The sequence below is a fragment of the Mesoplodon bidens genome (genome assembly GCF_964165515.1).
Source record: "Mesoplodon bidens genome assembly, chromosome: 15".
Taxonomy (NCBI): Eukaryota; Metazoa; Chordata; class Mammalia; order Artiodactyla; family Ziphiidae; genus Mesoplodon; species Mesoplodon bidens.
The window spans coordinates 51,411,757-51,438,661 of record NC_138171.1 but is presented as its reverse complement, the minus strand read 5'-3'; the positions used below and the strand labels follow the sequence as shown (position 1 = coordinate 51,438,661).

General features: G+C 43.0%; 1 protein-coding gene across 5 annotated transcripts in view; it reads left to right on the top strand.

Moving 5' to 3' along the window:
* Positions 1-26,905, top strand: part of IQCK (IQ motif containing K) — a 127,760-nt gene that overhangs the window by 28,925 nt on the left and 71,930 nt on the right. For 3 of the 5 annotated variants that reach the window (XM_081257295.1, XM_081257294.1, XM_081257292.1), the window contains 2 exons: positions 9,547-9,599; positions 9,737-9,814. In XM_081257295.1, the coding sequence (XP_081113421.1) occupies positions 9,547-9,599; positions 9,737-9,814 (131 nt within the window). Of the gene's footprint in view, positions 1-9,546; positions 9,600-9,736; positions 9,815-25,986; positions 26,057-26,905 lie in introns of all 5 variants that reach the window. The other 2 variants (XR_014017674.1, XM_081257293.1) reach the window with 2 other exon arrangements.

The window sequence follows — 26,905 nt, the reverse complement described above, 5'->3', positions numbered from 1 at the left end:
AAGGGTTATCCAGAAAATAGAGAGAAGAGGTGAAACAGAGCCTTCTTGAAGTCAGACCTCTGTGTCAGAAACCAAGAACTATGGATTTTTCCATGCTTCCACTTGAGAAAGAGTATCTATCTGTTACTGATGTTTTGAAGCACAGGGCTGCAAACTATGGCCCTTGTGGTCCGCCATCTATTTTTGTAAGTGAAGTTTTACTGGAACACAGTCACACCCATTGCTTTCCATATTGTCTATGGCCACATTTGTACTATAGTGGCAAAGCTGAAGAGCTGGGACACAAGCCTAAAATATTTACTATCTGACCCTTTCAGAAAGTTTGCTGACCCTGGTTCTAAAGTCCTGGAACTATCCAGGTTTTTACAGCAGTAGCTGCTGTTGTCATTACATGGGAGGCTGTCTAAGGGAAGCTCAGCATGGAGTTTTGGGCCATGCTCACCTGAATTTAAGGCCCAGCTCTACCTCCTCCTAGATATGTGGCCTTGGATCTTGCTAGCATTGTGACCTTGTAACCTTGACCTTCCTAAGCCTCGGTTTCCTCCCCTGTAAAATGGAAATAATGATAACAATAATTGCTTCACATAGGGAATTTATGAGAATTAAATAAGATAATGTATTTAAACCATTTAGCTCAGTGACTGGCACAGCTATGGTGAAAAGTAGCAATAAAATAAGAACAAAATTAAATTGGAAAAAAGTTCCTTAGACCTGGAACAGAAGACTGGAAATGAGGGCAGTGTGTAAGGAAGGTGTGGGCTGAATCTGGCCACATGGGGTTTGGGTGGTGAAGATTAGGCTGAGAAAGGTGGATGCTCTGGCAGGACAGGGGCCCTGAACCCCTCTCTGGGCCCCTGGGGAGATTGCTTAAACTCTGTGAGCCTCAGTTTTCTTATCTGTTAAATGGGAGGGTGATAATCATAGTGTCCACCTCCCCACAGCTGTTGGAGGATTGAATGAGATGATGTGAGTATAGCATTTAGCTCAGTAAGGGGTAGCTCTTGCTATTAAAAATTGTGTTTGAAGAAGGGACTCGGGCAGATGTCAGCAAGTGAAAAACCGGAGGGAGGAGAGATGGGTCCAGGTTGACAGTGAAAGAAAGAATAAATCCAGTTTCAGGCAGGAATCGTGAGATGGATCAGGACAGACATACCATCAGAGCCTCTGCCAGAAGCTTCCTATTGCACAGGCCCTGACACATCTTCTCCATCTTCTTTAAGCAGAGGGCATACATTGAAGGGAATGTTCCAGACCCTTTGGTCTCTTGGAGACATGACTGTGAAGCTAGTTTTGCAAGTAATTTCAATACTGACATATTGAAGGAGTTTTCGTGGGAGCCTAATTTTCACGAAGACTTGCCATTACTTACAGAGTCTCTGTTGACCTTGACCTTCCTGATCTTCCATTTATAGTGGTAGCTGCCTTCCCTGGTGCCCCTGGGCTGCCAGAGTCTATGTGAGTTGGAAGGCGGAAAAGGTTTTAAGGCAGGAGATCAACTGTGCAATTGTTAAGATAGACATTCAGCAGTCTCTTTAGACGGATGGTTGATTAAAAGGTTATAATACCATTCCTGTTCTCTCATGTACTGGGTTGTGTTCCACTGGAGTAAATTAAGTTTGAGACACGTAAATATCATTATAAAGACTAGACATTACAGTTGGCTTGATGTTCTTAACCGATCCCCTGACATTCAGCCATGCCTTTAGATTAGCTTAATTGAAACACAAGAGATCAGAACTTAATTAGAACTTAATTGGACTGCTATATTAAACATAGCTGGCTTAGTGGCTGTGATAAACTTCACTTGGAAATTCTTTCCAATACATCTCTGAATATATTTTGGGCACTCAGAGTATAAAGTTAATGATTTTTACTGTAAGCAGTTTTTGATATGAGGTTTATTGTTAGCAGTAAAAAGTAGTATGAACTCAAGAGTTTGTTTCAGCTGGATGTGTCAAGTATGCAGAGCTAACGTTCCCATATTTGCTGGTGTTAACTCCTTGAGGCAGGTCCTGCAAGTGACAGAAAACCCCATTCTAACTGACTTAAGTAGAAAAGGATTTTTTGTTTATTTATGAAGACAAGAGGGCCATGGGGAGATCTTCCTTTACAGCTTGATCTGGGGGCCCAGTGATGTCTTCATGACTTGGTTCCCCCTCTGTCTCTTGATTCTGTTTCCACCCTCAAACAGTCCCTCCCCTGTGGCACCATCCCACGTTTCATAAGGCTCACGGGTAACAGAGGAAGAGAAAGTCTCTCCCAGAGTTCCTCTCTAATCCAACTGGCTCAGGTCAATGACCTACTTTGGAATCAACCCTTGGAACTAGGGGGATTTAGTGGGCTGTTAGGCAAATGGAAGGAGTCTTACCCAAGGCACACAGCTTTAGAGTTGGGAAGGGTGGACCCCAATAGGAACTCAGGGCACTGTTACCAAAAGAAGGCAGAAGGGATACTGGGCAGCTATCTTGGCTACAGTTCATTATGTTTCAACTAGCAGGAAAGTGGCTTAAATAATAAAGGGGATTTACTGGCTCAGGAAGCTAGAAACTAGAAGTTTCTTTTTTGTTGTTGTTTTTGTGGTGGTGGTACACGGGCCTCTCACTGTTGTGGCCTCTCCCGTTGCGGAGCACAGGCTCCGGACGCGCAGGCTCAGCAGCCATGGCTCACGGGCCCAGCTGCTCCACGGCATGTGGGATCTTCCCGGACCGGGGCACGCAAACCCGTGTCCCCTGCATCGGCAGGCAGACTCTCAACCACTGCGCCACCAGGGAAGCCCAGAAACTAGAGGTTTCTGAGATAAAGAAGGAAGGCTTCAGGATTGGTTTGATTCAGGTGCTCAGTGATATAATTGAAAACCTGGTTTTCTTCTGTCTCTCTGCTTGGCCTCTTATAGAGTCAGCTTTATCCTTAAACTGGCTTGCCTCGAAACCGTAACACAGCAATGGCCACTGTCCTAGGTTTTGCCTCAGCCAGAAGGAGAGAATGCTCAAGCTCTTTCAGAAAAGCAAATGAAATGATTTCCCAGAAGCCCCAGCACATCTCCTCCCACATCTTATCACTCTGAAATTAATTACATGTGCATCCTGAGTCAGTGAATCCCATTGGTCAGGATGAATGTGGACCAGATTGGTTTCGGTGTAGATGGCAGGTGAGGTGGGATCATCTGGACTGCCTTATCAGGGTTCACACCCGGAGCTAGAGATGGGGTTTATCCTCTATACTCATCACTGAATTAATAACCACAGTGGGCCATGCCCTACTCATTTCTTCATCTCTAGCATTTAGCATGGGGCCTGGCACATAGTAGATCTTCAGTAAATTTTTACTGAACAGGGCCAAACTGGAACAGTGTACCTTGCTTAATTTGGAAAGAAATCAAGAGTTTTATACATGAATAAAATGATGGCTGAAAATAAACTTTATCTCAGCTTTACATACAGATTAAATGCAGAGTCTGGATAGAGGTGATAAGACTTTCCACCTCTTTCCCCATCCTATCCCATGCAATGTAAAATTTTCCCTTTCGCCTTTGGTTGCTCATCAAATTCCATTACAGTGAAGAGTTTTGTAAACAACAGTTGGTATCGGGAAACTATTTCTAACTCCTGATAAGTCCTTTGATGATCTCATGGCATTAAAATTTTCTACTCTGAACAATTCAGTAAAACAAAGCCTTTTTTTTTCTTTTTATATTCCTTGCCCATGTAATAGTCATTTATTCTAGTATTTAAAAAAAATAAAATACCCAAATATCTTTTAAAAAGTGCAAGGACTCTGGTCAGTGAAGGAAGAAACTCCACTTCCTGGCCTTGACTAATAAGGGAAATGAGAAGTACCATCAGCTTTTGTTTGAAAAAAATTTCTAAGGAGTGGAGAAAACAGATTCTTGCAGGAAAGGTGTGGTAGAATTACTTTAATGTTACTTTTTTAAACCAAAACCACTTTTAGAAATGGCCACGTGGCTCATGCTGGAAGTCTTGGTCAACATTTTGTGTTACAAGTCCATATTTTTAACTTCTTTTGACAAGTATTATTTTTCACTAATGAAATTCTAATGCAGTGGTGAAAAAAGTGAACCCGTTTGAAGTTGGCTGTGATAAGCATTTTGGCATCTGGTTATCGTGCATGTGTGTGCTCGTTCCTAGGATTATAGTTATTGTTCATTTTTGTCATATTTGGGTGGGAGGGGCGTGGTCTCGGGTATCTGGAAATTTCTTGTGGGGAATATCTATGTGGGAAAGGAGGCCATGACATTCTAAGTGGGTGCCATGCCCACAGCCATAACTACAGGCCCTTGTCCCTGCTTTGTCCATGTCCCCATCACTCTGGCCACAAGTGACTGAGCCAGGAATAAGTTTCAGGCCCTGTGGGCAGCCTCTCAGGGACGGCAAGTGGCTGGGAAATGGTCCGGCATTGCTCTGCCCAACAGGGATGGTCCATCCTGGGTAGTGTCTAACCAGCCCAATCAGATTCTCCTGTCTGGGGCGTGAGGATGTCAGACAACAGAGAGAAAGGGCAGATCATAGTGTGGGTAGAAGGGGAGAAACACCAGAGACAGGAGAAAGCTTGAAAAGCCATGAGTCAGCAGACCTCAAAGCAGAGAGAGGGGGAGAAAGAACCAGTTAGGAAGAACTGTTGCTGGGTCACCAAGCTACGGGTGGACGACTCTGGCTAACCTGTCCCGTGCCTGGACAGCTGTGGACGCTGGTCCGCTTCTTCCCGAGACCTGGCTCTGCCCCTGGTGAGAGGAATTCTCACATTCCTTCTACCTTTACAGTAACCCCTGTGCTAGGTTATATTATTGTTCAAAAATATTTGTGGCCTCTCCCTAAGGGAAGCTTGACCACGGCTTTGGTCAGTGGAATGAATGGACGTGTCATTTAAAATGTGCTTTAAGAGTCAAAGCATAGTTCGCCATATCCGTGTCATTTGCCGTGACAACCAGCAACATTTCAGAGAGAGGCTGCCCTGTCAGCCTGAGGCCCAGGGCAAAGATCGCATGGAGCGGAGAGCCACGCTGGTGGAAATGTTCATGTAACACGAGGGAGAAACCATCGATGACCTAAGCTTCTCAGATTTGGGGGGTGTTTGTTACAGCAAAGTGTAGCCTAAATGCACTTTTGAAAAAAGCCCAGTAACCAAGGTAACCCGAGCAGCTTTCTCTCCCTTGCAGACCCAAAGAGCCTCAACCAACACCATGCTATAGCCAGCCATGCTTCACTAAGCTCACAGCCTGTGCTTTTGACCTTGGTGGGGTGAAATTACATTAGTTACTGGAAGAGCGTCAGTGGCTTTCTAATGTGACTTGTTCCTCTTCCCCATCTTCAGTCCTCCAGTCTGCCTCCTATACGTGTATTCGAAATAAAAATTGGTACAAAACACTGTCTGATTTCTGCCCTTTCTCTCTTTGGGGTTTGAGTCTTTTATGATTTGTTCTCCTGCCCTCAGTTTTATTATAAACTTTTTTCCAACATGTAGAAGAGCTGGAAGAATTTCAGAGTAAACACCCACATGTTTACCACCTAGATTTCATGGTTACCGTTTCACTTTATTTGCTTCATCATTATCTGTCCACCAGTCTATCAGCTCATCGTGCTCTCCACCCATCTTGTTTTCTTGGATGCACAACGAAGTTGCAGATTCATGATGACATGATGATGCCTTATCCCTTGACGCTTGGTCTTTTTCCTTTTAATTCTGGATTTTTTAAAAATTGTTTTTTAACCTCGTATAAGGTTGCCTTAACTGATCACCCTGCTCACCCAAACTTGGACATTTTTACCCTTTAACAGTCATGAGCTCCGTGTATTTGTCCACATTACATAAGCCCCAGTGCCCACACTTTCTTAATCTCGCTCTTTAATTTTCTCTCTATTACTTCCTCTCTTATCTCTTCACTCACCACAACTTTTCATTTGCCTTCCCTTCTCCCTTTCAGCTCCCAGCAGATAATTTTTAAAGTAAACAACAGCTGAACAATATCCCCACTGTTCTGTGTGTCTGAGTATGCACAGCACGTCCACACTTGCCCAGGACAGAAGGAAAACACAGTTTCTTCAATTTTATTTCTTTGCATCAAAATGATTAAATCTGTCTACATGACCTTCATACATCAGACCATTTGGCTGTTTTAAAAGTCTATTTAATAGAGTAAGTCAAGCTGCATTCCCTTCATAGAAGGAATCTTTACCACCAAACGGTGCAGTAAATGCTAAGGGAACAATGCATCTTTTGTAAGGAGAGAGAGAGACACTGCCATCCTACAACTGCAGGATTGTTTAAATTATTAGATGGCAATTCATGCTAGATACATATTTGCATTGTTGTACAAGTATTTTCTTATTTTGGTTAAAGATAGCTGTTCAAGGGGAATCTTATTCTTGCAATGCAGACTTAGAAGACCCCATTACATGGTCTAGTACATTTAATTTTATTACCATGGCCAGCAGTGTTTCAATTTTTTTTTTTTTTTTTTTTTTTTTTTTTTTTGCGGTAGGCGGGCCTCTCACTGTTGTGGCCTCTCCCCTTGCAGAGCACAGGCTCCGGACGCGCAGGCTCAGCAGCCATGGCTCACGGGCCTAGCCGCTCTGCGGCATGTGGGATCTTCCCAGACCGGGGCACGAACCCGTGTCCCCTGCATCGGCAGGCGGACTCTCAACCACTACGCCACCAGGGAAGCCCTCAATTTTTTAATAAAAGGCTGTCAGCAGTGAGGTAAAAGACTGCATCTCGAGCAACTCAGGCACCAGTATTTTATTTACTAACAGCTATAATAAAGCTTTAAGTAGCACTTTCCTTTTTGGTGAGAATCAATTTTACAACAATCTTTTTAACCTTATTTAAGCTTAGAAAGCTAATTTGGCTATTTCAAAGTAAAAGGGGAAAAAGAAAAAAAGCAGAAGAAAATATTTCCCCTAATAAATAAAACATTAGGGAAAGAAAGTGAAGAGAAATTGTCCAGAATTTATTAGCAAATGCCTACTTAGAAATGTCAGAATTCTTGTGCATGAGTTCCTTCTTGCTTTTTTGCTTGAGAGTTGAATGGTGAGGTCATTCAGTCACTTACTCACCACCCATTGATCACCTACTCTTTGCCAGGCACTCAAGCACTGGGAGCATAAAGAAAAAGAAGACACATCCCCTGTCCTCAGAGAATTTATAGTTTGATAGAGGAAATGGGCATGTGGGCTGGCAGTTAGGTTACAGTTACATCTGAGGTGCTATGACAGAGGGACACACAGAACTGGCGGTGGTGGGAGGCGCTTACTCTAAACTGAAGAGGGTAAGAATGCTCAAAAAGGCTTCCAAGAGGCATCTTTTTTTTTTTTAATAAATGTATTTATTTTATTTTTGGCTGTGTTGTGTCTTGGCTGCTGCGAGTGGGCTTTCTCTAGTTGCAGAGGGCAGGCTTCTCACTGCGGTGGCTTCTCTTGTTGCAGAGCACAGGTCCTAGGCGTGCGGGCTTCAGTAGTTGTGGTGCGCAGTCTCTAGAGCGCAGGCTCAGTAGTTGTACCACACTCTCTGCCTTAGGAGGCTGATTTTATGGTTCATATCAACCAGGCTCATTTACTCTGTTGTTGGGTCCAGCCACTGGGAGGTACCAGCAGGGGATCCGAGAGAGGGAAGAGAGAAAGGCAGGGTATAATGGGTTGAGCTGTGTCTCCTCCCAGCCCCTTCGCCCCCAATTCATATCCTCCCACACTTCAGAAAGTGACCTTATTTGGAAATTGGATCATAGTTAGTTAAGCCCAGCCACTCCTGAAGTACACAACAACTCCAATGAGAGTGAACAAATTTGGGGTTCTATCAGTAAGGAAGAAGAGTAGACCACCAATGGCAGATTCCTAACGACATTGTGCTAGACCCTGGATCCAGCTATGCCTGAAGCCAAAATCCCCTGGACCTTTCAGGTCCATGAGCCAATATATTTCCTTTTTTTACTCACCCAGTTTGTGTTGTTTATTGTTTGCAACAGTAAGAGTTTTAGTTACTATTCCTTTCTTCTCCCATTGGCTAACTCCCTTTGCCTTTCAAGATGCCTCTTGGGGGTACACCTGGAGGGGCAAAGAGAATTTCCAGCAGAGTCTGTCTTGCCTTCATTCCTGAGAAGGATCTCTTCACATGGTAACTAACCAACGACTGGTTCTTAGCTCCTGCTATTTTAACAATATTTATTTATTTATTTAGCTGCCTTGGGTCTTCGTTGCTGCGCATGGGCTTTCTCTAGTTGCGGAGAGCAGGGGCTACTCTTCGCTGCCATGCGCGGGCTTCTAATCGCGGTGACTTCTCTTGTTGCGGAGCACGGGCTCTAGGCGTGTGGGCTTCAGTAGTTGTGGCACATGGACTCAGTAGTTGTGGCTTGCCGGCTCTAGAGCGCAGGCTCAGTAGTCGTGGCACACGGGCTTAGTTGCTCCACGGCATGTGGGATCTTCCCAGACCAGGGCTCGAACCCGTGTCCCCTGCATTGGCAGGCGATTCTTAACCACTGCGTCACCAGGGAAGTCCCATAACAATCTTCTAAAAGGAGTTAACTGGTTCTGTTTGGGTTACAAGACACTTTAAATGGGACTAGGAGGCAGGATACCCAGGGCTCCACTCCACTGCTGTTCTGCGAGCCTTGTCTCGCACTACTCTAGGACATTCTTTCCCTTGTGGCTTACTTGCTATCTGTCACCTAGGAACTGCATTCAACTTCATGTTATGAAAACTCAAGAACAGTGCCAATAATCCAAATGGAGTTTATTTTTCCTTACGTATCAAGATATCCAGAGTAGGTCAGCCGCAAACTGGTACAGTGGCTTAAAGAAGTCATTAAAGGCCCAGGTTCCTTCTAACCCCCTGCTTTTGGCCTCTTGGCTGGTAGGTGCTGCTCCACTTCCAGCCCCACATCTGTGTTCCAGACTGAAAGAAGTAGAAGGAAACTTCAAAGAAAAGGGCAGCAGAAATCAAGAAAGTAGCACTTTCTCAGAAATCCTTGGGACATGTCCATTTCTATCTCAAACAGCAGAACTATGTCATATGGTTGTCCCTTGCTACATGGGAGGCTGGGAAATGTAGTTTTTCCCCTGGACTGATTGTCATCAGGTTTCTGGTAATAAGGTTGAAGTGGAGAGGGGCTGATGGGTGGGCAGCTGGCAGAGTCAATGCACTGGCCAACGGCACCCAGACCCGAAGTACTGCTATTCTGAGGATCTGAGTGGACTGGGGGAAAGCAATAAATATATTTACTCTGAAACAAGGTCTAGATTTAAATAAATCCTTCTGAGATAAATCCAAAATGCATGTAATAATCCTCCTACTATGTGCATTGTCTTTTAGTAGTCCCTGCTAATATAGTCAGAATATATGCTTACCCCCAAGATGACTAGCGAAATGTTGTCAGAATTCTTTACGTTGCCTGAGTTATTGTTTGTTGATGTGCCTGTAAACCTCACCAAGGACTTATGCATATTTCATCTAACACAAGCAATCAATTAACCCCTCCTCCTTTGTCCAACTTAAACATGGGGGCAAAGAATATAATTTAATTCTCTCTTCTCTCTTTAGAGGAAAAGAACCAAATTCATTGCCTGTGATTTTCTGACCGAATGGTTATACAAGTAAGTTTTTCATGTCTTTGAATATTCCATGACCCTAAGGGTTCAATAGTGTTAATTTGCCAGCAGAATAGCAACAATTGACTTGAATTCTTGCTTATTGTTTTCTTGTGAATCAAAACATATGGCATCGTGACCAGTCAGAATCCAAAGAGGATAGGGGAGACATTCACAGAATTCTTCTCCATTCCATTTGTGGAAGAGTGGCTGAAACTGCAGTAAGTAATGACACAAGGCTTTGAATAATTTATTCCTAACTTGAAGATTGTGTTAATGATAGTTTCCTCCAATCTATGAGAACTAACTCATGTAATCCATCCAGGACCCTGGATCAGTTAAGTATGTGGCTCTTTTCTCTGGTTATTTTTATTCTAGGCTAAGGGCATCCTATCCATGCAGTGATTATTCAAGAAGCACTTCAGAAATAAAATAGAAAACTTAAAAAATTTTCTTATCCTAAGTAACTCATCTCTCCATTCTCTCTTCCTCTCCTCCTAGCCCTAAAGGTCATTATGTCTCAGGAAATACGACTAAACTTTTCTAAATATTACTTTTTAGTTATATGCATCATTTACATTTAAAATATTAGAACATGGGCTTCCCTGGTGGCGCAGTGGTTGAGTGCCGATGCAGGGGACACAGGTTCGTGCCCCGGTCCAGGAAGATCCCACATGCCGCGGAGCGGCTGGGCCCGTGAGCCATGGATGCTGAGCCTGCGCGTCTGGCGCCTGTGCCCCGCAATGGGAGAGGCCACAACAGTGAGAGGCCCGGGTACCACAAAAAAAATAAAAAATTAAAAATAAAATAAAATAAAATAAAACATTAGAACAGACAGATGAAGTTAATACTCTCTTTGACTGTCATTCTAATCTGAGTTTTCTCTCCTCACAGAATTAATCAGCTTGGTCTATACTGCATCCTTCCGTAGTCTTAAAATTAGTTACTTAATTATATAAAATTAGATTATATCATACAAACTTAGTAGTATTACTTTATGTGAACTGTTTATCATCAATGATATAGCAATAATAATGATGACCACTAACATTTATTGAGTGCTTGTATCACGGGTCTCAGCATTTAACACTAGTGAACTAACTTGATCCTCCTAACAATGCTGTTACCAGCCCTGTTTTGCAGATGAGGAAATTTATGCATTATCCTGCAACTTGCTTTTATTTGACTCAAATACATGCTTTTGAGATCTAGCCATGTTGATTCAATTACATCTAATTCATGCCTTTGATAGCTTTATAGCATATGTCACTTCTAGATTTGCATAATTTGTTCATTCATACAATAACTGTTTATTGAGTACTACTGTGTGCCAAACATCATTCTAGGTGCTGGAGATAAAGCAGTGAACAAAGTAGCCAAAACTCCTAACTTAATGGAGCTTATATTCTGGTGGGGGATGGTAGACAATAAGCAAGTAAGTGCTATAGAGAAAAATAAAGCAGAGAGGGGAGAATATAGAGTATTGACGGGACTTAATTTTATATAGGGTAGTCAGGAAAGACCTCACTTGGAGGATGACTTTTTTTTTTTTTTTTTTTAGTATTTATTTATTTGGCTGCGCCGGTTCTTAGTTGTGGCACGTAGGATCTTTGTTGCTGTGTGCCGGATCTTTAGTTGTGGCATGCAGGATCTTTGTTGCCATGTTTGGGATCTTTAGTTGCAGCATGCAGGATTTTTGTTGCCACGTGTAGCATCTTTAGTTATGGCATATGGGATTGAGTTCCCTGACCAGGGATTGAACCCAGGCCCCCTGCATTGGGAGCATGGAGTCTTAGCCACTGGACCACCAGGGAAGTCCCTGGAGGATGACATTTAAGCAGTGATCCACAATTTTAAGCCATAAGTGGAAGAAAGACAACTCAATTTAGAGAAAATAATATTTAACTTATTTCTTTGAAAATATTTTCACACCAGCCCTTTGCAAGAGCAATGTCAGGAAACCGAGGCACTAGGAAATTAAGTAAGTTTTGTAAAATCCCATATTAAACAGAGTAGAAAAAAATGAAATTAGACCCTTAGCCCTCAAATGTCACATCTTTTGCTTAAATCTGCCCTTCTGGGGAATGCCAAGTTGAATAGACCCTTGGCTGACTTTCTCAATTTTGAGAGTTTAAAAGAATTCAGGTATTACCAGTTTTTAAAAGTGTGAGACTACCTATACATTGGAAAGAGAACAATATTGGAAAATCTTGCTTCCTATTAAGCTTCTAAGCCTCTGCCTAATTTTATCTACTATGAAAATGGAAAGCCTATAATTTATAGATTATAAACGATTAATAAGTGAAAGATAAGCATATTTCTCCAGGTTGAAAATGAAACATTTTCCCACTTAACAAAAACCAATGAAGGGACTTCCCTGGTGGTGCAGTGGTTAAGACTCTGCGCTCCCAGTGCAGGGGGCCTGGGTTCGATCCCTGTTCTGGGAACTAGATCCCACATGCATGCTGCAACTAAGAGTTCACAAGCCACAATAAAGGAGCTCTGGAGCCACAACTAAGGAGCCCACCTGCCGCAACTAAGACCTGATGCAACCAAACAAGTAAGTAAATAAATAAATATTTTTAAAAATACCAATGAAGAAGAGTCTTAAAAATAAGAGAGTTTCTCTAAATAAGAGTTCTCTCAAATCTCTAGTCATTTATCGTAAAAATACCTTAATTTAAAATAGTTGCTAACTTCCGCTGGCAGCTCATGTAAATATACTGCAAAGTAGCAATAGCAAGCATTTCAGTTGGACTCCACAAGAACAAAAACACAAAAGCTCTTGCTTTAACTGGCATTTTTGTTCTCTGCTTCCATTACCTTTCGAAGAGATGCCCCGATCATGATAAAAATGTAAATGATACTAATCTAATTTGATGCAATAAATATTTATTGAACACCTACCAAATGCAATGCAAAGAGCTTGGTGCTGTGGAGAAAACAGAGATGAATAAAATATGGCTCTGACCCTTGGAGTGAGAGAGATGTGTTTACAAGTAGCTGTAGTTTCTGTAGTGAGTGTTGTAAAACAGATGTTAATAAAGCATTAAAGGGAAATGGGGATGCACAAGACCATCTATGCCCCACTCCACCACTGGCCTGGAGCCAGTCAGGTTGGGCCAGTGCCCAAGCTGGTTGGTGCCCAGATTTGGTCTTGAAGAGGCAAGAACTCGGGTGCTCTATCCTTCTCGAGAATGCTCTTGAACAGGGAGAGCAGAGAGGCAAGCAGAGCAGGAGCCAAGAGACCATCTCTAACCCATGTTGCCCCAAGCCTACTGACATCTATCTATTACCCGGTAATTCTTTGTTGTGAGGGGCTGGCCTGTAAGATGTTTCACAGCATCTCCAGCCTTCCCCCACTCCACACGCTAGTAGCACCCCCTGTGGTCCTCACCATCAAGAATGTCTCCAGATACTGGCAAATGTGGGGAGACAGAAAAATCGCCCCTGGTTGAGAACTTCTGATTGAATGCAGAAGGAAAAGTGAGAGGAAATCTGAGGGGGAAGGGAGAAAAGCTGAGAAAGTTCACAGTGGGTACTGTCATTCTGGTCATTCATGTGGATGTGAAGGCATCTGCTGAGAGGGAGGCCCAGGTTCTGGAGGCTTGTGGGGGAGGGGAGGAGGCTGCAACAGCTGCCACGGTGAAACCATAGGGAATCAACTAGGGATGAGTAGGGATGGCCCAGCTGATGGCCTGAACTTGTGATGCATATAAACAGCCTGCTTATGAGATTATTTCCAGCAACCCTGGAAAAGAGGTGGAGAAAACAGATGTTTGGGTAAAATCAGTGTTGAAAACTGGCAAAGCTAATATAGTAAAAGGTCTAGACTAGGCCCAGAGGATTGCCTGAGAGCGAGAAATTTCCCGCTACCCTTCTAGGTTCTTCTGGACAGTATAAGGATCAAATTGACCTGAGACAGATTAACAGGAGAAAATCAAACAAAAGTTTAATAACATGTATACATGGGAGAGACCCAGGAGAACTGAGTAACTCACCAAAATGTCTGAAACCCACACCTTAAATACCATCTGCAGTTAAAGACAAAAGAGGATGTTAAGGGTAGGGACCTGAGATTTCAAAGGGGAGGAAAGCAATTGCCATGAAGATGGAAAAGCAAATGTTTGGTAAATAAATATTGGAGGGGCCCTGCGGAGACAGTGGGACAGAGAGTGGACTCTGATCTCTAAGTTTCCCCACCACACCCAACCCACATTCTTTGCCGATATCTCTAGTGATAACTCTATTCCAGGCACAGGCCCTCCATCTAACTTCTTTTTAGGCAGTTAGGAGGAAGGTCAAAATTTCTTCCTGAGTCTTTTGGGCCTTGATTGTTTTCAGCTTGAGATAATCCACATGGCAAAGAGACATTTTGGGCGGCAAATTTTGTTCCCCTACAGGATCTTAAGTACATGGAAAAGCATTGTTAACTTTTCTAAGAATGATGTCTTACATTTTTCTCATAAATTACTATATTTTCTGAATTGTGTTAATGATTTAACAACCAATTTTCAGAAAGAGACAGAAACATTGCATGACGTATTCACACTGGAAGTAAGAAACGTAACCAAACTCGGAAGCACTAAAATGGGGATGGTAGGGTCCATACAGTTTTTGAAATTTCAATGGATTTTATTTGGATCCTGATTTGAAGAAACAAACTAAAAAGAAAAGTTAGAAGGCAACTGGAAATTTGAACACCTAGTAAATAATTGATGATATAAAGCATTATTGTTATTTTATTTAAGGTTTGATAATGATTTCATATTCACAGTAAAAAGTTATTGCTTTTTAGAGAAACATGCTGAAATATTTATGAATGAAATATGAAATCATATGATGTCAGTGGATAAGGTTGGGGGAAGTTACATTGAGTGACTGACATGGAGAACAGTATAAATGAAGCTGGATGGTGAACTGGGTTCATTTTTTTTCTGCCTACTTTTTTATATCTTTGAAATTTGCCATAATAAAACATTAAAAGGAAAAGAAACAGTAAGATGTTTCAAAGCTCCTCATGACCAGCTGACTGAATAGCGGATAGGCTGTGAGCAAGGAGGAATCTGTTGACTGGAGGTGAACTGGGAGGGCTGTGGGTTGTTCTCCATGGGTGATGGCTGGAGTGACAGGCAGTGGAGGAGACTGAGTTTTCACATGAAGCTGAGAGGCTCAAATGACATGGAAGGGAAAGGGCCCTGGGGTGTGGCGGGGAGAGCGACAGGTGTGGGCCCAAGTGAGAAGCCTCACGGTGCTGGGGACGTCTGTGTTACCCCAGTTGAGACCCGGCTCTGAACCGGCACAGCTCACCAGCCAGTCCCCTCCCATCAGCCTCATTCTCCCTCCCCGCCCTGCTCCAATGCCAAACATAATTCTCGCCAGTGGCAATGAGGAGGATTAATATGACCAGAGCCGTGGGCTTGCCCTAAGAACACGGCTCCAGTAACCTCAGAGCTCCTGGGGAACAAGGAAATGGCTTTCTAGGTCAAGTCAGCGTAGTAAATCTTTTAGGCTTGGCAGGACACGTGCGGTCTGTTGCAACTACTCAACTCCATAGTTGTCCATAGACAACACGTGACAAAGGGCCGTGGCTGTGTTCCAGTACCACTCTACTTGCAATGGTAGGCGATGGGCCACATTTGACCGATGGGCTCTAGTTTGCTGAGCCCTGTTCTAGATGGACACCAATAACCCAAGTCATAGTCTCACATAAGGGCAAAATACAATATAAATAGAAGTGAGTGGGTGGGAAGGATGAAAGGACAGAGAAGGCTATGATGAGATCAGGAATTTGGGAAGATGAGATGTGACAGTCTTTCAGGGACAACCCGTTCTAAGATGTGACTGTCACGAAGGAAGAAGGGGGTCATGGGATCACATGGACTCGAGGCCATGGCGTTGGAGGTGTCATCAGTATGAATAATGAAGTATCTGAGGGGCTTGTGGGGGTGGGTTGAAGAAGGTGACGCAAGTCGAATCCCGGAGCTGTCAAGGGAGGTGTAAGAATGTCCTGGACGTCAAAGTGGAGGTAGTGCAGTGTAGGGGTTAGGAACCTGGGCTCTGGAATCACAGCTCTGCATGCTAAACCACGCTCTACTCCTTCCAGCTGTGTGGCTCAGCACAGATGACTTAAGCCCTCAGAGCCTCAGTTTTTCCATCTGTGAAATGGTCTTCCATCTAAACAAAGATAGTTCCTTACCTAAGAGGAATTATGGTGCCAGTTTTAAGGGAATACATTTTTTTCCCACTACTGATACATATACATATACAAATGGGTGTGTTTCAGCTATTAAAGGGAGTTATTTTTAATTTATTTGTTCATCTATTCAGCTAATATTTATTACTTACTTAAATGTGCTCTAAAATCATGGAACAGACATATTCATAAACTGGCTGGCTGCCATTTACTGGATGCCTACTACGTGCCATGGAACCATGACATAAACATGGTTCTTGTCTTCACGAACAGAAAGTTTCTTTTTTTAATTTATTTTATTTATTTATTTTTGGCTGTGTTGGGTCTTCATTGCTACACGTGGGCTTTCTCTAGTTGCGGCGAGCGGGGGCTACTCTTTGTTGCGGTGCGTGGGCTTCTCATTGCGGTGGCTTCACTTGTTGCAGAGCACAGGCTCTAGGCACGCAGTCTTCAGTAGTTGTGGCACGCAGGCTCAGTAGTTGTGGCTTGTGGCTCTAGAGCGCAGGCTCAGTAGCTGTGGTGCACAGGCTTTGTTGCTCCGCGGCACATGTGATCTTCCCGGACCAGGGCTTGAAGCCGTGTCCCCTGCGTTGGCAGGCGGATTCTTAACCACTGCACCACCAGGGAAGCCCAACAGACAGATTTTGTATATAGTTGGATTGCCATGTATATGGACTTGTTTATGCTAGTTCAATGTTGTACTCTTGGGGGAAGGAGAAAGAGAAAGAGAGAGAGAGAAATAAAATTTTTTTAAATGCAGGCAATTCCCCCGAATTATACACTGGAGGTGAAGCATAAAATGGGACACATGACTCAGCTTTTTCCTTAATTGTCTTCAATTTTACGTGACACTCACAACATGAGCAGCCCATAGGGAACTATTTCCTTCTGTCTGTCTGTCTCTGTCTACCTACATGACCTACCTAACTACCTACCTACCAACCAAGCATTTATATAGTGTTTACTCAGGTACTGTTCTGAACAATTTATAAATATTACCTAATTTAACTCCCATAACAACCCACAAAGTAGGAACTATTATTTCCCCATTGTGTTAATCAGGCTAGCCTAGACTAGGCTGCAGTTATAAACAATAGCAAAATACTCAATAACAGCTGATTTCTTACACAAAGACTGATACAGGTTGGACAGCCTTCTTATAAATTATAGCTATTTGGAACATGTCATTTTTGAAGTCACTGAAGCAAAAGAAGAAAAGAATGGAGGTGGCACCCTAGTTCTTAACCTTCTCACCTCTTCTCACAGAGCCTGGCCCCAAAACAACCGCAAGGGAGGCTGAGATATGTGAGGGAACCCTGGATAGTCCATGGGTTATAGCTGTGCCGGCCATAGCCATATCTCAGAGAAAGAGCTGAGGCACAGAGGTGTAACTCTTTGCCCAAGGTCACAAGCTAGTAAACAGCAGGCGCAGGATTTGAACCAGGCAGACTGGCTCCAGGGTCCAAGCTGGTAAGGGCATAATGAATTACTTCACTCTTCGGCCTCGCATATCACCGGGTACTTAGAGTGATCTGTACTAAGACTGGGAGAAGAACTGGCCACCTGAGACCGTTGAAAGATGCTATGTCTTTATATGGGTAATTTAAGGTGTGTCAAGGGGAACTTTTGGGTAAATGTGAGTTTCATCTTATGTGCTCATTTTAGAGTCAGCTCCTGTGTCAGATGCCACTCCTTTGTATATTATGCGCACTAGCATTTATTGCCTCAAATAATCTTATCCACCAGCCTGGGGAGTCATCCAAAATAAGAGTTTAGGTTTATTTTAATGTTCTTGGTAAGACAAGTTCTACCAGGTCCAGCTGTCTTTGATGCTCGATGTCATCATATTATCAGATCACAGCTGGTAGGTTGCGATCATTTGCCATGGGCAGCTGCCGATTGCTTATCACATAAATGGTGGGTCCTTCTCCCACAGGTCTCCATAATTTCACATGCTCTTCACTCTGCCCATCCCTTCTCAGCTACCCATTTCTTTTCCATGACTCTTTTTTTAAGAAATGCATTTTTATGTAGCTATTTTATATAAACATGGATAACCCTTAAAAAATTCCATTAGGTTTATAAAAATAATTAAGATTTATCATATATAAAATATACATATTTGTTAAATAAACTACACAGTGAAAAGGAAAGGTTTTTAATCAAGGATCATCATAGAATTAAATAACTCTAACTCTAAGGTCTTTCAAAAGGATGTTTCACTCCAAATGGCAGGAACATGGCTTTTATTTTCTCCTCTATATTATTTTGTAGCTTTCATATTGTCTATAGAGTTACTTTAAAAATTAAAAACAATTGCAAAATGAAAGGGTATTTATTCTATTTCCTTTTATTCCATTTTCTTGCTTTCTGTATTAGACATTTATGTTTTTTCCAGCCCTGCAATGATTTCCCCCTTCTTCTGGTTACAGTACACCCTATGTTTTTGGAAGGATCACCCCTCTCCCATTTTCCGTTCAAGCAGAAAGTGAGCTGATTCTGCCTCTGGCTCTGGGCTGAGTATGTGACCCAGGCCCGGCCAATCAGAGCAGTGAATCCCCCTGACCACCGTGCTTGCTCCCAAATTGGTTAAATCAGAGATAACACCAAGATTTTTCAAGAAGCAACCAGGAAAACTTTTCTGTCTTTTCCTCTAGACTTAGAACTTTGAGGTTATAAGCCTTGAGCTGCTGAGAGCAGTCCTCTAAAGAGATTGTGCCTGGGATAACAGCAGAACTGAGAGGTGGCCAGAGCCTGAGTCCCTATGGCATTGTTTTGAATCTCTCTATCTGACCATGTTAGGCATGTTAGCCAATTCTACCCCTATTAGTTAAGTGAACCAATAAATACCTTTTTTTTTCTTTTTCTTTTTCAATAAATACATTTTTTCTTTTTTTGCTTATACCAGTTTGAGTTAAGTGGATGATACTTGCCAATGAAAGAGCCCTGATATGTTTTCCTACATGATACTTACCCAACTACCCTCCAATATTCTGTGTTAGTCAGCTTCCTCTAGGTTTTGCTGCAGTAACAAACAACTCTTAAATCTCAGTGCCTTATAACAACAAAGATTTATACTTCACCCTGTTTAATGTTGGCTGTGTGTCACGTCTGGCTGTGCTCCATGTCTCTTCTCATTCTGGGACCCAGGAGGGAAGAGCATCACCATTCCTCAGTCTCACAGCAGAGGGAGACGAGCAACAGCCAACCCATGCAAACAGTACTTCTGCTCACATTTCATTGCTCAATCTCACAGCAGAGGGAGACGAGCAACAGCCAACCCATGCAAACAGTACTTCTGCTCACACTTCATTGCTCAATACAAGGCCCATGGGCAAGCTCAATATCGGTACTATGGGGGAAGTTGACACCACCCATAGGCAGAAACCGCATGCGAATGACAAAGAGCAGGGACGCATGATTCTCTTATAGGTAAAGGAGTGATAGTTTGGAGCAATAATATAATCTGTGCATGTTCTAATCAGAGCTTAAGGAGGGGGTCTTCTTCCCCACCTTTCAACAGCGGTGGATTACTCATATCTCCTGTTGGCCTTACTCCTATTTATGAATCTAGCACTGTCCTCTTTTGTTGTGTATTGTCCTGACTTAACCAGCCAATCAGAAACAGTGAAATTATTTGCTATCATATTAAGAATAGGAAACATTTAGCTTTTTATTTTGACCAAAAAGTATTCATCCAATTTGTTTGCAAAAATAAATCACTGAATAAACACAAGGAACAAAAGTGCACTGCTGCCTATCTGGTCCCGTGTCCCAGGAGAGAAGGCTCATGAAAGACATCATTAAAACTGAGACCTTCAATGAAACAAAGATTGTGTTTTAGAAGAGAAAAGAAAAGGTTGTTTTGGGCAAAATGTCTTTTCAGCTAAGTTCTACCATTAGAGAAAAGAAGAGAAAAGAAGAGAAAAGAAAAATCCACGATACTTTCAGGTCAGTGAAAGGTATCTTATGACCAAAACCTGAGGTGAGAATAGAAGTGTCACTGTGCCGTTTGAGGACAAGTGCCACCAGTCAGATTTTCTGCACTGAGCTTGACAGTGGGACCCAAAACGCTTGTGCCTTCAAAACGGCACAGGAAATGGCATGCGTTCTGCACTAAAGATCAGAGTTGGATGGTAGCCTGGCAGAAAATTTGCTGTCATGCCCTGTTGCAAGGAAAAATATCCTTTCCATTCATTTTGTCTTATAGAAGATTTCTGTCTCAGTAATTCGGAGGCCAGAGTCTCGTGAGGATAATAAATCGTCTTTGCTCTTTATGTTAACTTTCGTCTTTAGACAGGAAGGAAAGAGACCTATTTCCTGAATTCAGGACACGCTGGGGTGCATGAATCCTCTGAGTGCCTCCTTCTGCTGGAGGTTTTTGTGGGGGGTGGCCTTTCTCTGGAGTACACGGTACTGCTTCCTCCCCTTCCTCCTGTTGTTTTTAGGTGGCTCTTTGGGAACGAGCTCGGGGAGCCTGTGTCAGGCAGCATGGCAGACACATCTGGGCTCCAGTCTTAGCTCTGCCATTTATTAGTTGGAGTACTAGTTTCCTGTGCTGTTTAACAAATTACCACAACCATGGTGGCTTAAAACAACACAGATCTATTCTCTTATAGTTCTGGAGGCTAGAAGTCCAAAATCAGTTTCACAGGGCTCAAGTCTGAGTGTTGACAAGGCTGGTTCCTTCTGGAGACTTTAGGGGAATGTTTGTTTCTTGCCTTTTCTGGTATCTGGAGTCTACCTGCATTCTGGAGGGCTCGTGACCCTCTGCTTCCCTCTCATAAGGACCCTTGTGATTATATCATTGGGCCCACCTGTGATAATCCAGGATACTCTCAAGACCATTCATTTAATCACATCTAAAAAGCCTCTTCTGCCGTATAAGGGAATATATATATATATACATTCACAGAGTCTGGGGATTGGTCCACTATGCAGCCAACATAATGTATAACGTTGGGTAACCTGGAACTAATCCCCTCACATCCCTGAACCTTGCTCCTCTCTTCTGTACCATGGGGATGGTGATAAAACCTGCATCGTAGGGTTGCTGTGACAGTTAAAGATGGTATATCAGAGTTTTTTGTTGCAAGCAACAGAAATTTAAAGGCTGCTTAAGAAAAATGGTATATATTGGAAGTAAAAAGATAACTCACAGACATAAAGGAAAAGGTAAGGATCTGGCCTTAGAAGCAGGTATAGGGACCCAGGGAGCACAGACCCCCTCTAGTCTTTGCCAGTCTACTCAAGATTCCTCTTCCAGGGAAAGGGCATCTGCTTGGCTAAGCTTGGGTTTCTGAGGCACACCTTGGCCAGGAGAGGGCAAGGCACTGTGACCCACATTCCCCCTGATACAGGGAGGGGGAGCTTTCAAAGCAAAATCTGAAGGCTGATACCACAAAAAGGGGGAGGGTATGATAGGCAGATAAAAATGGAAGATATTCACTGCAGAGGGCTCAAAGTAGGTATTCAAAGAATGATAGCTATTATTTTATCCTTAGTCTTAAGAGAATAGTAACCACTGCTTTGGCAAGATGAAATATGAGTAGCAGAATGACCAAGCAAGAGAAAGACAGAATATCTTCATTTAACCTCAGCTCTGCCACTGATAAATTCTGACATTAAGGAAAGTCCTCTATTTCCTTATCTATAATAATATTTATTCATTCAAACATATTTATTGAGTGCCTGCTTTTTTCCAGGCACGTTTCTAGGTACCATAGAGTAGAGAACAAAAGAGAGAAAGTCTTGGCCCCTGTGGAATTTACATTGTAAAGACAGACAATAACCAAATTAACAAAGAAACGTATTGTATGATGTAAAGAAGACTCAAGTGCTTTGAAGAAAAATAAAGCAGAGTAAAGTGGATTGAGAGTCACAGGCCTAGGGTGAGAGGTGCTAGCGTTTTAGACAGAGAAGCTGGGGAAGGCTCACATTTGCACAGAGGGTTGAATGACACGCAGAGGGAGCCAACCCTATGAAGATCGGAAACAAGAGTATTCCAGGCAGAGGGAACAGCTACTACAAAGGCCCTGAGGCAGGAACAAACTTGGCCAGTGAGGTAAGAAGAGATGAGGGAGGGTGAGAGGGTGGCAGGAAAGGAAGCCAGAGAGGCTGGTGAGGCTGCTCCCACCTTGGGTGGGGCCTTGGATGCCATGATAAAGAGTTTGGATTTTTCTTTTTTCTTCTGAGCGTGATAGGAAACTATTGGAGGGTTTTGAGCAGAAGAGCGAGGTAATCCCATTTATCTTTTAAAAAGATCACTCTGGCAGCTGGAGGGGAGTTGGGTGAAGTCAGCGCTAATAGTGCAAGCAGAGAGGCCAGTGAGCAGGCAACTGCAGGCAGGAGATGATGGTGGCTTGCAGTGGAGAAGGTGAGAAGAGGTTGGATTTGGGATCCGTCTTGATGCTGGATGTGGGGTGACAGAGAGCTAAGGCAAGGCTGACTCGGAGATTTCAGGCCCGAGCAAGTGGCTGAATGGGCAGCCATTTACTGAAATGGATTGGGGAAAATTAGAATTAGGTTTTAAAATTTAATGGGTATACTGAAGAATCACAACTTACTGGGAATAAAAATATGAAAATCTTTTTCCTTCTTCTTCTCCAGTAACTGCATCACTATATTACACTGAATCTCTCTTCCATCTGAGAAGTAGCCCTTTAATAACTTTTTGACCAAATTCCATAACTTCCTGGTCACTGTTTTTAGATAGTCTGATTTCACTGTTTGGATTCATCTTGTTTATTTTAAATCCTTAGTCTTCAGTCTCATCCTGGATGCAAAACTCATCTTCCCCCATTCCCCAGCTCTAGCCACAACTGTCTATGACTCAGGGGTCCCTGACCTTGGAAGGCAGGGAAATTACTTCTCTATTTTCACTAGTCTCTAACTGAAATTTGGCCTCTCTTTTAATTATGAATGTGGGAAACAAACCTCAGTAGTATCCAAGGCACTGTGACCCACATTCCCCCTGATACAGGGAGGGGGAGCTGTCAAAGCAAAATCTGAGGGCTGATACCACAAAAAGGGGGAGGGTGTGATAGGCAGATAAAAATGAAAGATATTCACTGCAGAGGGCTCAAAGTAGGTATTCAAAGAATGATAATCTTTGGAAATTGAATATTTTTCCAATTTTTCCAACAAAAATGTACCTTTGTTACTGATAGCAACCATCAGATGTTTTTACATCCCGTTATAGTTGTTGCAGTGATCTTGAAATAGCATTTACACTTGTCTCTTCTTTCAAATTATGGTAGTTAATTCAACTGCCATTAGCTCTTCTTATTTACTGTATGATTTAGAAGCACGTATATTACTTTATCACGAACAGTTTAAAAAAATATTTTGATAACTGTATTTCAATATAATTGGTTTACTTTGAAATCTTATGTACTTTTTTTTAAAATAAATTTATTTATTTTTGGCTGCGTTGGGTCTTCGTTGCTGTGTGTGGGCTTTCTCTGGTTGGGGCGAGCGGGGGCTACTCTTCGTTGCAGTGCGTGGGCTTCTCATTGCCGTGGCTTCTCTTGTTGTGGAGCACAGGCTCCAGTGCGCGGGCTCCGTAGTTGTGGTGCACAAGCTCAGTAGTTGTGGCTCGTGGGCTCTAGAGCACAGGCTCAGTAGTTGTGGCGCACGGGCTTAGTTGCTCCGCGGCATGTGGGATCTTCCCGGACCAGGGCTCGAACCTGTGTCCCCTGCATTGGCAGGCGGATTCTTAACCACTGCACCACCAGGGAAGTCCCTTATGTACTTCTTTTATATTAAAAAAAATATTATTCAGAGAAGGAATCCAAATTGCCAAAGTGAAAAGGGATTATGGCACAAAAGAAGTTAAGATCCCCTGTGAGAGGTTTGGAAGGGGTTAGGAAGGTAGCATGCTCTTCCCATACACCCCTGGAGAGGGAAGAAGGACAGTGGGGAGGAGGCAGGTCTCCTTAAGCCACATTAGAGAAAACATGTACTCAGTCACAAAGAGACTAAATAACAGAGCAATCTGGGCATATTTATCAAACAGCAGCAAGTAGCACAGCCCTGGCTTTTAAGATGGTTATACCTGCAGTCCAAGGGTGAACACAAGGTCTTGCAGCTTGTTTTTTAGGGAACACTGTTAACTGGACCCATATGCAGCTTCCGGTGATGGGGCTGATAAAACAGGATTTGACTCTGTGTTTATCAAGGAGAGTGATTCAGCCTGATGCCGAGGTAATAACTAACTGCTTGTTGGTCTCCCAGAGTGGAGTTGGTGAGGGGGTGAAGCGAGATCACATTCTGGTAACCATGATTTTTAAATGTGCTTTAGGCTGTTAGAGATTAATGCAGTTGGCTCTTCCTTACTGGTTTTCGGAGCTATTCCTTGCGTAATGGAAGGCTGGAATGGAAAGAATCCTAGGAGATTCCGTCCTAATGGCTAGTCTGGAAGTCCCATTCCAGATAACCTCTATTATACTTCTTCCAAATATTTGAAGTTCATTACTCAAGACTGTGATGCCTCCAACACAGAATGTTTGGGAAACCAGTTAAGGTTGAGGGCAGGGACTGGGTAATCTCTTTTGCTGAATACGATGAGTAGAGGTTATCAAATACTGGCCTCATGAATTGGTGAAAGGCTTTATGAATGATGGTTGTTTGAGGGCCTGTGTCATTTTGTAAATGGCTTTGCATCTGGGTTGTGCTTTCATGTTACAAGAAAACAACTTAATCTTTTACCTAATGAAAATTGGAAAAAAATTGGATTTCAAGATTCAGTTTTCAATATTAAGCAAGCCTTTCCCTTTTCTGCTTTATTCTTCGTAAATGTCATTTCAGATGGTAACTTTTGTTTTAGAACTGGATGGAGAAATTAATAAAGACTAACTTCTCAGCTTCTCTTATGTATTTTGTAAGTATGCTGTAGCTTCTTTAGGTCTTGAGATCTTTTACAGAGCATCCAAAAATGGGGGAAGAATTTCCTGTGTGTGTGTGCACATTTATACATACACGTGTATACAGTCAGAAGAATAAACTGTTCCTTCTCAGAATTATAGCAGCAATTGTAGTGATTCAAATAGATTTAATTCATGTTTGAGAAAAAGAAGGAGGACATGACAAATGAGCACTACCAACAGGACAATTCTTCTCGGAAACACTCAGCAGTACTGTTTTGTCCGTTGGAATGCTCAAACCTATTTGCTCTGGGGACCTCCAATTTAAGCCCCAGGGAGCCTCAGCTGCCTTCTCCTGTGATTGACGCTTTTGTTTCCCCTCCCCTCCCCAGTTCCCCCATGATGAGCAGTCGCCTCTACTCAATCTCAATTTTTATTTGACCTGAAGCCAGTTGCATGGATTCCAAAAGAGAGAAAAGGGCCTAGGGCTTCCCTGGTGGCTCAGTGGTTGAGAGTCCGCCTGCCGATGCAGGGGACACGGGCTCGTGCCCCGGTCTGGGAGGATCCTACGTGCTGCGGAGCGGCTGGGCCCGTGAGCCATGGCCGCTGAGCCTGCGCGTCCGGAGCCTGTGCTCCGCAGCGGGAGCCACAGGCCACAGCAGTGAGAGGCCCGCGTACCGCAAAAAAAAAAAAAAAAAAAAAAAAGGGCCTGGCATAGCTTCTATCCTTTCAAGTTGACCTGCTGAAATGATTGATAATTCCCAGGAACTACTCTCTGAAGATCAAGTCCTTTTCATTTGGCCTGATTTACACTGGCTTTCTCATACTTATTCTTGCTTTGGGAACTAGACAGCGCCCCATTATTTAGCCATGAAAGCAAGGATGTCACTAAAGGTCGCCTCATATTACTACTTAAAGGCCTATTAGAAATCTCATTTCGCTTTTTGGAGATGTCATTGTGATGCAAAGCGGTTCAGGGTTTCATTACTGCTGGAAGCCCTTTGTTGGGCTCGCCTAGCCTGTTGTGTCCCCAGATTTGCCATTCTCCTTTCCTACTGCTATTCCAAAATGGGAGTACTGATACTTTGAGGATTTCATGACATCGGTACAGAAAAACGTACTTAAAACAGGAAAATTGTAGCTGAACAGAAAGGCGCCATCAAATCTCCCCTCAGATACAAGTGACAAACTCCACTTCATTCTGCTGTCCTGACATCGGATTTCCCTGTGGAACTTCAGGCAAATGAATACCTGCCAAGTTATTACTGTAAGGATTAATCAAGACGGCATTTTCTATGATTACGGCTTTTCCCCCCTCATTTTTATCTTCTAGGCAAATGGCTGTGTTTTCCTCTATTGAACACTCGCAGCTGCTAGGCCCTGAATTCCATATGAGTGACCTTGTGAGTTGCCCTACTCTTCTCCGTGGTCCACTCCCTGTGTTTCCTGGGCAGTTTGCATTCTTAGCAGGAAATAGTCAGTGACCTTGAACGACCCGCTTCACCCCTCTATGCCTGAGTTTCTTCACTCTAAAAGAAGGACAACAGCAGCTCATTATTAATGTCATGAGGATTTAATGAAACACTGTGTGGAAAGAGCTTAGCATACTGAGCTAGGCAGAGGCTCATCCCACAAAGATTTACTGAGTGTCTGCTATGTGCCAGACGTTGTCCTAAGTTCTGGAAATGCCAAGAGGATCAAACACAGGCCCAGTCTCTGCCCTCATGGAGCTTTCAGTCTAGTTGAGGATTTGGGTGTTATTTAGATAATCACACAGATTTATATCTCCAAACTGGGCCAAGGACTAGGAAGGAAAATTACACAGAGCGCCAATGGCCCTGATCTAATCAAAGGACATCATTCCATAACATTTGAGTGGAGATCAGAAGAAATAATAAGATTGAACTGTTGGTGGGAATGTAAATTGATACAGCCACTATGGAGAACAGTATGGAGGTTCCTTAAAAAACTAAAAATAGAACTATCATATGACCCAGCAATCCCACTACTGGGCACATACCCTGAGAAAACCATAAGTCAAAAAGACACATGCACCTCAATGTTCATTGCAGCACTATTTACAATAGCCAGGTCATGAATGCAACCTAAATGCCCATCGACAGATGAATGGATAAAGAAGATGTGGTACATATATACAACGGAATATTACTCGGCCATAAAAAGGAACGAAATTGGGTCATTTGTAGAGACTGTCATTCAGAGTGAAGTAAGTCAGAAAGAGAAAAACAAAT